The sequence below is a fragment of the Watersipora subatra genome, chromosome 1, assembly GCF_963576615.1.
Source record: "Watersipora subatra chromosome 1, tzWatSuba1.1, whole genome shotgun sequence".
NCBI classification, from domain to species: domain Eukaryota; kingdom Metazoa; phylum Bryozoa; class Gymnolaemata; order Cheilostomatida; family Watersiporidae; genus Watersipora; species Watersipora subatra.
The window spans coordinates 53,675,012-53,688,854 of record NC_088708.1 but is presented as its reverse complement, the minus strand read 5'-3'; the positions used below and the strand labels follow the sequence as shown (position 1 = coordinate 53,688,854).

General features: G+C 35.5%; 1 protein-coding gene and 7 non-coding genes across 8 annotated transcripts in view; all 8 read right to left on the bottom strand.

Annotated features, from left to right (window-relative positions):
* Nucleotides 1–13,843, bottom strand: part of LOC137388922 (uncharacterized) — an 88,236-nt gene that overhangs the window by 73,775 nt on the left and 618 nt on the right. The window contains 8 exon segments of the mRNA XM_068075423.1: nt 887–1,069; nt 1,937–2,224; nt 5,269–5,500; nt 5,805–6,005; nt 8,634–8,755; nt 10,141–10,252; nt 11,138–11,508; nt 12,566–12,691. Coding sequence (XP_067931524.1) covers nt 887–1,069; nt 1,937–2,224; nt 5,269–5,500; nt 5,805–6,005; nt 8,634–8,755; nt 10,141–10,252; nt 11,138–11,508; nt 12,566–12,691 — 1,635 coding nt within the window.
* On the bottom strand, nt 2,823–2,905 carry Trnal-uaa (transfer RNA leucine (anticodon UAA)). The gene has a single exon. It is a non-coding gene; the product is annotated as a tRNA-Leu (tRNA).
* Nucleotides 3,042–3,124, bottom strand: Trnal-uaa (transfer RNA leucine (anticodon UAA)). The gene has a single exon. It is a non-coding gene; the product is annotated as a tRNA-Leu (tRNA).
* Trnal-uaa (transfer RNA leucine (anticodon UAA)) lies at nt 3,260–3,342 on the bottom strand. Its single transcript has one exon. It is a non-coding gene; the product is annotated as a tRNA-Leu (tRNA).
* Nucleotides 3,478–3,560, bottom strand: Trnal-uaa (transfer RNA leucine (anticodon UAA)). Its single transcript has one exon. It is a non-coding gene; the product is annotated as a tRNA-Leu (tRNA).
* Nucleotides 3,696–3,778, bottom strand: Trnal-uaa (transfer RNA leucine (anticodon UAA)). Its single transcript has one exon. It is a non-coding gene; the product is annotated as a tRNA-Leu (tRNA).
* On the bottom strand, nt 3,914–3,996 carry Trnal-uaa (transfer RNA leucine (anticodon UAA)). Its single transcript has one exon. It is a non-coding gene; the product is annotated as a tRNA-Leu (tRNA).
* On the bottom strand, nt 4,132–4,214 carry Trnal-uaa (transfer RNA leucine (anticodon UAA)). Its single transcript has one exon. It is a non-coding gene; the product is annotated as a tRNA-Leu (tRNA).

Genomic DNA, 13,843 nt, shown 5'->3' with positions numbered 1-13,843 from the left:
AGTCCAAAAACAGATGAATCCTTACAGTGATTACATATAGCAATAAAATAAATACATAATACAAAGCTATGTACAAACAACCTAAGTTGTATGAATATGATAAAGGGAAAAGAGATTTTATTCTAACTGTATTTGAGAGAGGACAATGGTAGTGAAGGCTCATCAATGCTAATGCTTAAATGAACGAGTTTTAGAAATATGCAGTGTAACTTACCATAAGTTACTTTACATACATAATATGAATTAAGTTGTTTTATATTTTTTCATGATTTGTAAGTTACATTTTCAAATTTTACCAAATTTTTATGCTTACTTTGCAAAGTTAGGGATGCCACGTGTTAGAAATTACTTTGCTTGTCAAGAAAATATTTTGTCCAAATCATATGATGTACATAAAAACTCAGAAGTAATGATGATAGTAAATTGAGGGTTGACTGTGTAAAATTGTGAACCTCAATATAATAGCAATCTTTACTATAATAAGAACTGTGTTGGTCCGTTTGTCCAAAGCCACACAAAGAGCTTTAGGAAAAAAAGATTGCACCACATGGGAATCAAACCCAGACATTCAGCTTCCCGGCTAAGCATAGTACCAACTGCACCACTCAACTACCGTTTCTTAAAAATAACTACGAATTTAAAATTTAATTTAAGATTAATTGTGCACATACTTATTACAAAAGATTATCTCTAATGACGTACTAGTTCAACTACTTGCCAATTAAACTTATGGGTAGATTTCTAAAGAGCTTTGTAAAAACAACTAATTTGTAACCAGTTATTCCTCAAAGAATACCTAGTCAGGAAAGGTGAGCTGTTCACAACATATTTCTCAGCGGCCTGGCATTACAATTCTCAGATTACAATACAAACACGAGCTACTTACCATAACCGGCTGCTTGAGTTTTTCGGTGAGCTGCGAAGTTATCCTCTCTTGCCACTTATTGATAACTCTATTCTCATACTTGTCAAACTCGGCGAGACACTCCATGTAGGTGTCTTTCAGCTGCCAACCACTGTCCCCCTCCAGCAGCTGTGGGGCTATTTGCTTCAGCTTTTCCATTGGCAGCTGTTACAATATTAAAGGAGAGTAGCAGAAACTCATAATGAAGTCCAAAAAATAGCTGGTTCAGATAACAAGTTGTATCCAACTTTTATGAATTTACATTAAACTTTAATGAATATTAAGTTTTAAAACCTCTCATTTTATAATTAATTTTTTAACAAGATAAAAATGAGAAACTGACAACAAGTTATTTCTATCTCTTATTCTATCCAACTTTACTCATAAATATTATAGCGTAAGACTAATGAGTATCCAAGAATATGCAATGTAAACTTACAAAAGGACATGTGACAGAATGAAATAAGTTTATAACCAACTCTGTCTTATGCTTCCAGCTAGTAACATTGAATTAACTAACAATATCATTTTTATGACACTTGAGACACTATAACACTCATGGGTTTTTGACTTCAAGGCTTTTGGCGTCAGCACTACAGACATAAACTACATATTAATTCCAAATCTCCAATACAATGCATAAAAAGAGCATAGACATCAATAACAACACTGCACAGACTATAACTGTAAATATGTGTAGTTAATTAAAAACCCTGAACTAATATTCAAAAAAATTACGTTTTCATTGTGTTTTTGGATTTGGAATCCTAATTTGTGCCCGTATTTAAATAACATGGTGCAATGAGCTCAATTTCACAGAATACACTAATAACATCTACATCTGTAGAACAACATTGATTAACTTTGCAGCAAAGTGCTAAGAATGATGAGCAGCGTTTAAAAAGAAATCATTATAAACAAAAAGTGAAATAAAATTGTGCGGGCTTTTAAGTATCTTGGGGGTATCAGTGAAACAAGAACAATACAAGCTAGGCCGGACAAGAATAACCACAACACCTAAAATGCACTTACGAGTATACGCTGACGCAACGCGTGTATCCACTGTATCTTGCTGACAATAGATGGCATGTTTTTGTGCATGGGAGGACTTCCAGCCATGTAGAGAAACATGGTTTTCACTTGAGTGAGCTCGCTGTGGAAGCCTTGTACAAGCAGCTTGTCCTTCTCCTTGAGGTTGGCTTGCACTAGCTCTCTGCTGCTGATACCTTCAAAAACTTCGAGTAGCCTCAGTTGTGCGCCAACAGTCGGGCACTGAGAGAAACCCTGTCTGATGATTTCTGATAGCTGCATCTCAAGCATCTGCCCAAGATGAAAAATAATATATCAGAAATAAACCAGATACCTCAACAAACATGGAGTAGGAGCTGATAAAAAACCTTGCTGACGACTGCAAAACACTATTTGAGCAGAAAATATTAAAGGTTATTTTGATGAGATAACAAGGTACCATGACGTTTGTTTTACAGTATTTTATCAAAAGGTACCTTATCCGCTTTTGATGCAATAACAAGACATCTCATCATGCTTATATGTAGCAAGCATTACTTTTAAAGTCTACAGTAACTGAAGGTTGCTTGATCGATGCAACATAAAATATTTCATCAATGACCAGTGTTTTATTTTGACTTACATGTACATACCAACTCCCAATCGAACATTAAATAAAAAATTATTCTCTGCAGGAATTTTGCATTGTTACAATAGCACAAAATATTACCTAGTAGTATGAAAATTTAAATTACAATTACAAAATTACAATTAAAGTGCATGTTAGCTACTAACATGACCTCCTAAAAGAAAGCTGAAAAGTTTTGCAAAATTTATGACACACTTTTAATGCTGCTGTTTAGTAATATGTTTTCTTAAAAACATTCCCACGAATAATAAACAAAACAGTTACCATGAGTGGGGTTCGAACCCACGCGGATATTCATCCATTGGATCTTAAGTCCAACGCCTTAACCACTCGGCCATCGTGTTCTACATTGACAAAGTCAAAAGATTTTATTGTGGTACAATAATACAGAAGGATTTGGATGGTGTTGATACAATATTTCGACTAGTTGTTTAGTAGCGTTTTCTTGAAAACATTCCAAAAAATAATAAACAAAACAGTTACCACGAGTGGGGTTCGAACCCACGCGGATATACATCCATTGGATCTTAAGTCCAACGCCTTAACCACTCGGCCATCGTGGTCTACATATGGCAGTCAAAAGATTTTATTCCGATACAATAATACAGAAGGATTTCGTTGGCGTTGATACAACATTTCGACTAGTTGTTTAGTAGCGTTTTCTTGAAAACATTCCAAACAATAATAAACAAAACAGTTACCACGAGTGGGGTTCGAACCCACGCGGATATACATCCATTGGATCTTAAGTCCAACGCCTTAACCACTCGGCCATCGTGGTCTACATATGGCAGTCAAAAGATTTTATTCCGATACAATAATACAGAAGGATTTCGTTGGCGTTGATACAACATTTCGACTAGTTGTTTAGTAGCGTTTTCTTGAAAACATTACAAACTATAATAAACAAAACAGTTACCACGAGTGGGGTTCGAACCCACGCGGATATACATCCATTGGATCTTAAGTCCAACACCTTAACCACTCGGCCATCGTGGTCTACATATGGCAGTCAAAAGATTTTATTCCGATACAATAATACAGAAGGATTTGGTTGGCGTTGATACAACATTTCGACTAGTTGTTTAGTAGCGTTTTCTTGAAAACATTCCAAACTATAATAAACAAAACAGTTACCACGAGTGGGGTTCGAACCCACGCGGATATACATCCATTGGATCTTAAGTCCAACACCTTAACCACTCGGCCATCGTGGTCTACATATGGCAGTCAAGAGATTTTATTCCTTTACAATAATACAGAAGGATTTGGATGGTGTTGATACAACATTTCGACTAGTTGTTTAGTAGCGTTTTCTTGAAAACATTCCAAACAATAATAAACAAAACAGTTACCACGAGTGGGGTTCGAACCCACGCGGATATACATCCATTGGATCTTAAGTCCAATGCCTTAACCACTCGACCATCGTGGTCTACATATGGCAGTCAAAAGATTTTATTCCGATACAATAATACAAAAGGATTTTGATGGTGTTGATACAACATTTCGACTAGTTGGTTAGTTACGTTTTCTTGAAAACATTCCAAAGAATTATAAACAAAATATTTACCACGAGTGGGGTTCGAACCCACGCGGATATACATCCATTGGATCTTAAGTCCAACGCCTTAACCACTCGGCCATCGTGGTCTACATATGGCAGTCAAAAGATTTTATTCCGGTCCAATAATACAGAAGGATTTGGATAGTGTTGATACAACATTTCTAGTAGTTGTTTAGTAGCGTTTTCTCGCGGTAATGAATTCGCGAAGATACCATGCGTAGCACATGTAGCCTAACATGGCTATTAAAACTACTAAAGTTGGATTAGGGGTAATCAAATATAGAAATGAAAAAAGTCACCACACGTGGGCTTTAAACCCACACTCATATGGGGTTTCATTTCCAACCTTTAACTACTGCGTTTTAACAGTCTGCCAAAATAACGTCTCATCTTCACGCAGTATTGCAGTAAGCTTGCTGTTACAAGACTTTTGCTGACAGCATATATGTACATACTCTAATGAGAAACTACAAACTTCACCTAGCAATTTGATCCACACAAGAAGCTGATGACAAGCTGGTGAGCTTTCTTGAAGGCAGATATTTAAAGGATTGTAACGGGATATTTAAAGGATATTCAACAGAAACATTTATATACCTGAGAAAGCCGATTATTACTAGTTTTGCAAAAACATTCCAGAAACCTAATATAGTAGAGAAATGAACATAGAATTACTTTAATAGCTATAGAAGTTTTATGCATCGATTCTCAAAAAGAATCTTTCTTTTCTTTTCTTAGTTTTCTTCTAATGAATAAAACATTTCACCATTATTTGAAGAATAACAACTTGATTTTTCTATTAATCCAAAGTTTTGGAATGATTGTACTAAAAGTAATAAGTTTGGTTTTTACTAAAATTATTTAACATGATTTGAAAAATAATGACTAAAATGATTTTAGGTTTCACAAGCTTGAATGAAGGTTTTTTGTGTTGTTTATAGCAAGTACAGTACAAGTTTATTGGTGGACTTTTTTTCTAAAGAGCTAAAATAAGGTAGCGGCTAATGCCTACCACTCGTACGTACGACTGGTAACGAAAAAGCGGTTGCATTAGCAATCACTCTATAGTCACTTCTCATGACAAAGATATCTTTAGTTATCTCTATTAGCTACAGTACCATAGATAAACTAGCCCCTTACCTTAACAACAGAACGAAAGCCGAAGAATGATTTCTCAAAGGCTTGTGTGCCATCAATTTCTAGAACATTCTTCACAGAGTTGAAGAAATTTTGCATAGCTGTATGATATCGACCATCAATCTCCCTGACGAGAGCATCTAAGCTCTGACTTCCTGCTCCACCCACTGCTGCTGCGTCAGCAAGCAGTCGAAAATGCCTAGTCGTCTGAACAAGCTCCAGCACATCATTGCATCTGAAAAAAATGATTGATTTTAATGAATCTGCTACAGAAATCTGAAAACAAAGTAGAGATGAAGAGGCATGGCATCATTGGTTCAATATGAAAGAAAGGACAACTCCACTTCAATGACTTTTACAAAAAAAATGAAGATATGTCTAGTGAAAAAAATGAACTAATAAAGATTTACACGTTTGAAAGTCCAGTTGTAAATTATGTAGAAATAAACTAGCAAAATATTAGGCAATTAGTGAGCAGTATAGAATATGATAGCAATAGAATATCTAGCCATTGAGAAACTGTTTCTAAGGATGCACACCTTTCCATGAAAGCATTGAGAACATTAAAGCAGGGAGCATTGCGTGGAGGCCATGGGCTATTCCCGTACAGATCTCTGTCCATAGCAAGGTTATCTACGCTGCCTTGTTCCTCCTCAGGAGATAGTCCATACTGCGGGCGGTAAGCATACGGACCATATAACTTGGTTGCAAAGAGCTGGTCTCCTTTGGCATTGTGTATCCTAAAAAAACAACAAATGTTAGTGTTTGGATATTATCATGAAAAACGGCAGCTGGCATGTTTGCGCTATGTGCTGTCATTTGCTATGCAACTCTTTGCACCTTATGGCTATCATTTGCTATGTAACTCATTGCATCTTATGGCTGTCATTTGCTATGTAACTCATTGCACCTTATGGCTGTCATTTGCTATGTAACTCATTGCACCTTATGGCTGTCATTTGCTATGTAACTCATTGCATCTTATGGCTGTCATTCGCTATGTAACTCATTGCACCTTATGGCTGTCATTTGCTATGTAACTAATTGTACCTTATGGCTTTCATTCGCTATGTAACTCATTGCATCTTATGGCTGTCATTCGCTATGTAACTCATTGCACCTTATGGCTGTCATTTGCTATGTAACTAATTGTACCTTATGGCTTTCATTTGCTATGTAACTCATTGCATCTTATGGCTGTCATTTGCTATGCAACTCATTGCACCATACAGCTGTCATTTGCTATGTAGCTCATTGTACCTTATGGCTGTCATTTGCTATGTAACTCATTGCACCTTACGGCTGTCATTTGTTATGTAGCTCATTGCACCTTATGGCTGTAATTTGCTATGTAACTCATTGCATCTTAAGGCTGTTATTTGTTATGTAACTCATTGCACCTTACGGCTGTCATTTGTTATGCAGCTCATTGCACCTTATGGCTGTCATTCGCTATGTAGCTCGTTGCACCTTATGGCTGTCATTCGCTATGTAGCTATTGCACCTTATGGCTATCATTTGCTATGTAACTCAATGCATATTATGGCTGTCATTTGCTATGTAACTCATTGCACTGTACAGCTGTCATTTGCTATGTAGCTCATTGCACCTTATGGCTGTCATTTGCTATGTAACTCATTGCATCTTATGGCTGTCATTTGCTATGTAACTCATTGCACCTTATGACTGTCATTTGCTATGTAACTAATTGTACCTTATGGCTTTCGTTTGCTATGTAACTCATTGCATCTTATGGCTGTCATATGCTATGCAACTCATTGCACCATACAGCTGTCATTTGCTATGTAGCTCATTGTACCTTATGGCTGTCATTTGCTATGTAACTCATTGCACTGTACAGCTGTCATTTGCTATGTAGCTCATTGCACCTTATGGCTGTCATTTGCTATGTAACTCATTGCATCTTATGGCTGTCATTTGCTATGTAACTCATTGCACCTTATGACTGTCATTTGCTATGTAACTAATTGCACCTTATGACTGTCATTTGCTATGTAACTAATTGCACCTTATGGCAGCCTCAAAACATTTTGCTAGAACAGCAAACTAAGTTAAATCTGTAAGCTGAAATGCAAAAGGAACTAATCGACAAAAAGCTACGAGTGTTCAACCTGCAAGTTAAAATGTAAACACACTTAATGAACCTTGACCTATTTTGCGCTTAAACGTCTCGGCTATCAAGTCTAACAGCAAATTCAAAGATTTTGTGCTGAAACAAATTGAGGTGACACATGTTACTTTTAGAATCCATCAGTTTTTCCTTGTTACTAGTAAATTTAATGTAGTAAATCAGTTAAGCAGTTAACTGCTGCTAAGTAGCGTTGCTGCTAAGTCGAGCTGCTAAGTAGAGTTTTGATAATAACAGTAATAATACAAATAATAATAATAACAACACTAATAACAATTAGTCTGTCTATCCCAGTCTAGTACAACTAAGTCGATGAGAGGAAATATTATCAAGTTAAGCTGTGATAAAATCGACAATAGTAATCGTTATAATAATAAGACTATTTCCCATAATAAAGATCTTTACTATAAGAAGAGCCTTGTCTAACCATCTGAAGCCCCTATTAGAATTTAGGAGAAAAACCATCCCACAGAAGTTGAGCTAGCATATCTTGCTTTGCAGCCAAGAACACTACCAACTGCACCATTGGGCCACCTTCCACCCTCACGAAATAATTGTGCCCATACTGATGACACATGAGGATTTTTCACGGTGCAAGGATTGCAAGCGTACTAATATTAATAATAATAACATTCAGCAATCTGCTTTATTGGAATCAGCAAACATCTTAAGAATAATGCTGTCTATCTAGGCTCAGTGGTTCTGAATAAATAGCAGTGTTATGTACAGTAACAGCTTACAGTCTTACAGTGCATTAGCTAGAAATGTGTGGAGAATTGTAGAGTATTATAGAGTCTAGAAACAAGCATAAGTAACATAAAGATGTAACAGAAACATAACAGAGATGCAACAGAGATGTAACAGAGACGTAACAGAGACGTAATAGAGAAGTAACAGAGACATAACAGAGATGTAACAGAGACGTAACAGAGACGTAACAGAGACGTAACAGAGACGTAACAGAGACGTAACAGAGACGTAACAGAAATGTCACAGAGACGTAACAGAGACGTAACAGAGACGTAACAGAGACGTAACAGAGACGTAACAGAAATGTCACAGAGATGTAACAGAGACGTAACAGAGACGTAATAGAAATGTCACAGAGACGTAACAGAGACATAACAGAGATGTAACAGAGACGTAACAGAGATGTAACAGAGACGTAACAAAGAGGTAACAGAGATGTAACAAAGATCAACAGAGATGAACAACTTACATCTTGTCTGAGTGTGCTTTGATATTTTCACTATTGATGCCATCTGCCTTGTCTCTGTAGTCCAAGTAGGTGCCTCTGAACGCTGCACACACTTTCAGCGCATCTTTCAGCTTGGAGTAGGACTGAAAAAATTATCAATTTTTAAACTAGTTAAATGTTAGTGCAAGTGTTCCATTCAACATAACAACATCAACAATTCAAAATAACAACATTAACAATTCAACATAACAACATCAACAATTCAACATAACAACATTAACAATTCAAAACTGATTTTCTTAGCGGTCTATGTATATTAAATATCTAATTCTGAACAGTGAAGTAAAAAAGAAGGAACAAGGGCTTGCATCCTCACTCTGCAGAAACTGGCGCAAATTGTTAAAACTGGATCTGATGTTTTTTGTAATGAATATAATTTCCTTTAAATAATTACCGACAAAAAGGCCATACTTGTTATCATAAAATGCATACTATATTTATTGTGAAAATGAAATAAAATATATTTAATAAGATACTCAAGGTCAGACAGTTTAAGCATACCCTCACAAGTTCAAGTACAATAACTAGTTGAGTGAAATTTGCTGATTCTGGCCATTAGAGAAGACTAATAGAAACATTGCCTCTTTTACTATAATGGTAAGATTTTTACTATAAGAATTGCCAGATTTTTAAACCTATTAAAATTTGACCAAAAATATACTTTAACATGTAATTTTACAAAAAGGTTTTTTATTTTTGTAATCTCTACATTTTATTCCATCATAAACTATACAATGTAATGAATATTAATGGCATATTTTTCAACAATATGCCACACTAAAATGTGATAGTAGAATTCTGATCAGTATTTGCATCATACTAACAATCAGCATCAACCTATAATACCGTAATTAAATGGTGATGCTCAGTAGAAGTCACCAATACTATAATATTTTAAGCCTGTGAGTTAGTAGTGACTAAAATAAAACTCGTCATCTTCTTGCAATCATGAACTGTATGACTTTAAAAAACATCCGATCTGAGGCTATCTAGGTCACAGTGCCTTAATTAGATAACTAATCAGGTACTTTCATCCTTATTGATTTAACAATAAACATTTGGCCAGCATAAAGCCTGAGGCTAAAAATCTTTTGCAGTTATTTCATTGAATAGTTTGAATTCTGCGCTCCAGAGAAATTTAAAGACTCTTTATCATATCATACATGTAGCTATATATAACATTAAGTTTGGCCCGATTAACTTTTGATGATAGTATTTTTAAACACATCAAACAAACATCGAAAATCCAAGAAAGATTGCCAAAGAGTTGATTGAATAGGAACTCTGATGGCACAAATTATAATAGAAATTATCCTCTCATGACATGAAATATATCTTTTAATTAAAGTTGGATGATTTGAGTCGAGTAAACATGTTCATGACATAGGTGCTGGGAGAAAATAAAGTGTGAACTGAGTATTTCTGTGGCAATGCATCCAAATTGAGTTAATACTACGCGTAGATATACCTGTAGGGGCTCATTCATCACATTATCTCCTATAATGGCCATCGCTCTGTGCACAATCTCATTGGAGAGAACTCTGAGCAGTGTGCTGAAGTTGGCTGGTTGGTGGTAATATCTGTAATGTCAGTAATTTATTTAACTAGAGTGTACAGCCCAGCTTTAGATGTTGGATTAAACCAAAATGAAAACAATCATTGTCTGACTATCACACTGCTATGCTGATATACTAGCACTAGACGCGTTGCTCGCGATTTCTTCCAATTATACACAAATTAATACGCCGCTTTTAAAATGACAATCCTTAAACGACTCCAGCAACAGTTCATAAACACGCTCTTCAAAGGCATTCTTACGTTTCTAATCAGATAGATCGTGGCGCATTTATATGGAAAGTAAAAGGTCTAAGATAGTCAATTAAACCCGACACTGCTCTAAGCGGACCTGTTTTTACATATTAAATAAGCTGTAGGTAACGCATGGAGCTCTGGTAATCTGATCTTATAATTCTTCCCTTATGTAAAAATTTTCTAACGTCATGGAAAACCACTCGTATTATAGTGAAGGTTGTTCAGCAAATCCACAAGGCACTGAGTTTGGTGTAGTTGGTAGATTGTTGGCATTGTAACCTTAATATTACAAGTTTGAGCCCCCAAACATACAAATCCTTTATCAAATACTTTTATCACCCACCATTTAATTTCTTCAGCACGCTGATAAGAAGCACAATTACAAGACTAAATGAGTTTCATAAGTATATAAATGTGCTGACACAAAACAAAATCGTCAGAAATGCTTTTTTAAATGAAAAGCAAAAGATCTGCTTAGAAAAAATCTAAATCGTTCAAAATGAGTTATTATAAACGATAGAAGTAGAGACGAGATTTTCTGATGAGACTAATGGCAAAGACTGAACACAAAGTTTTTATCCCAATTTCTGACATGTTTTTTCAAAGGAAAGACAAGGTAAGATAGACTTCAGTTTTATTCTAAAATAGTTTACCTGCTATACTGCCAAACAAGCAGAACGGTGTGCACGATCGGTGGAAGTAACCGTAGCTGCTCCAAAGGATCTGTGGCGGCGTGGAGTTGTGTAAACCATGGTTTCATGGTATCCCAGAACTGCAGAATTTCATTCGTCTCTCTTAGGGCACGTCCTATCTCTCCTCGTATTTGTTGGAAGGAAACGGCATACTGACTCTGCGCTTCTTCGAGGTTAATAATAATGTCTTTAGGAATAGGACTGTCTAACTGCTGTTCTACAGAATGTAACATGTGCTGTCTTTTTTGCCACAACGAGAGCTCATCGAGAGGCCCCGGTTTCTTTCCATATATCCTCTCCAGGTCCTCCACAGGCTCATGTTTCAGCACTCCCTAAAGTTCAACAGGGTTCAAAGTTCAAGTTCATGACAATGCAGAATAATGAGAAATTTTAGTGTTGAATTTTGGTTACTGAATAGAGAAAGAAATTATGGCAGTTATTGCTGATCTAACCTAAGCCATGTAATTTATCAGCACAAATAATAATCAATGTACATAAAATAAATGGTGAAGGAATTCGTTTGACAATTATTTCAGATTAGTGGTTCTTAACCCTAGAGGTTAGATGAGTCAGTCTCAGGGGTTTGGTAAAGATCAAGACATATACGATATGTTAAAAAATATCTTTGCGAGGACTCTTTTTCAAGAATGTTGAACATAAAATGAAAAAAGGACAGATTTGCTTTAAAACTGACATTGCAGTGGCTCTTGCCATGTTGAGGGCAGCCATGCATTTCTGAGCTGGTCTTTCCAAGGCTAAAGCAAAGTCACACTGATTTTTAAGATCATACCTCTATGAAACAGATATGTAATTTATTGTGAGTTCATGCATTATATTGGTTTTGTTCTTTGAATACAATGATGTAAACACACAATTTATTTTGTGCACCAGTAAAGCATACTTGCCTTGAATGTGAAAAAAAGTCATATTTTGTTTTTCAATAAAAAGGTTCACTGAAAGCGAATATGAAACTGGTGGAATTCTGTACAGCCAACAAGGCTAAAAACCACTGCTTGTGATACTTTTATGTGGTTGTTTTTATTACACATGCACTGCTGACTGTTCCTTTAAATAGGTTTTTGTGAGAAAAGTTGATGTAACAAAATAAAACGGACTAAACACATTAACGTCAAACCAAAAGTTTTGCTAATCATATGTTTAGCTCAATGATAAAAATTTGATTGAATTCACAATGTTTCATTTCTTTTTTCAATCAAGTAATCCCACCTAATCTTAATATAGAGTCATACAAATTCGGAAGTGTAAATTGTAATTATGTAATTCGTGTAATTGTAAAAGCGTAATTCTGCAATAGTGTAAAAGATTTCGGTGTATTCAAATCTTGAAGATGATTTAGAGTTCTGAAAGATATTTTTTTAATTCTTTTACCTTGATTTGCTTCATCCAGCCAATGACTGTAGACTCAAGAACATGCAAGACAGCGACCCGTCTACTAGTTGAAAGGGCAGCTTCCGATAGCACTTCAACTGAAGGCAATGACAGCACCACCTCTCCCTAATTACGAGAAAATAAGACACTAAAAAATGAGAAATTTAGGTTTTGTTTTGGCATAGAAGGTGACGTACACTCCTGTGCACCTTTCGGAGACTAAACTGTTGGTGTTAAATTCTTAGCCAAAATGCTGGCTGATACCGGAAGGTTCGCTTTATGTAAGTCTGAGCAGACTCAAAGTAGGGATATGTTTATGTACTAGCCTATTATAGGCTAGTACATATGGAGGATGGATATAGAGGCTAGTCATATAGAGGAGGATGACATATACAAGATATGTCATATACAAGATATACATATACAATATATGTAATATATGACATATCCTGTATATGATAATGTTTTATATGGTGATATATGGTGTTACAAAATAGATTATCTTGAAAAATTGTTATATACATGTAAGTTGTCTTACGACCAGCAAAATTTGATTCATGCACTAAACTGTAGCGCTAAAATCACTGACATTACCACACAAGCATAAAAGTTCTTGTAATCAGCCTAGATGGTTTATATCTAGACCCTATCATCCAGCTTGATTATAGTTAAAATTAAAACAGAAATGATTATCACAAGTAGTTTTTTTCATTACCATTGGCCACTTTATATGTAAATGTAAAGTGGCCAATGGTAATAAGAGTTCTGCCGCTCTCTCCATTCATAAGCCTTCGTAATTGAAAAACGAGAAATAATTTATGTAATAGTTGATTTATTGAAATGAGTGGTGCTGATTGGACAGACTACGGTTTCCATTGTGATCACTTCAAAATCAACTTCATATGAGATTTGTTTAAAAAGGACACACAAATTCATGGTAAATAAAAAGGTCTCTTTTTAATCAGTGCTAAATTATCAGAATTGATAAGGTACAGTATGGATGTCAAAGCCTGTTATTTTTGTGCTACATTAGCAATTGTTTTGAATGTGTCAACTTTTGCGCATCACAAATCTCTCTACATGCAACTAATACCATGACTAAAACGTAGGCCAATATGGGACTCTAACCCATGCTCATTAGACTGTTGCACTAACTAACTGAGCTAATTGGTACATCGTTAAAAGTCTCAGAATAATCGTGCTAATCCTTATTTTCTGTTCTTTGTTACTGTAGAAGCAAACAGACAGACCAACAACACGCAATAATAATAATAATAA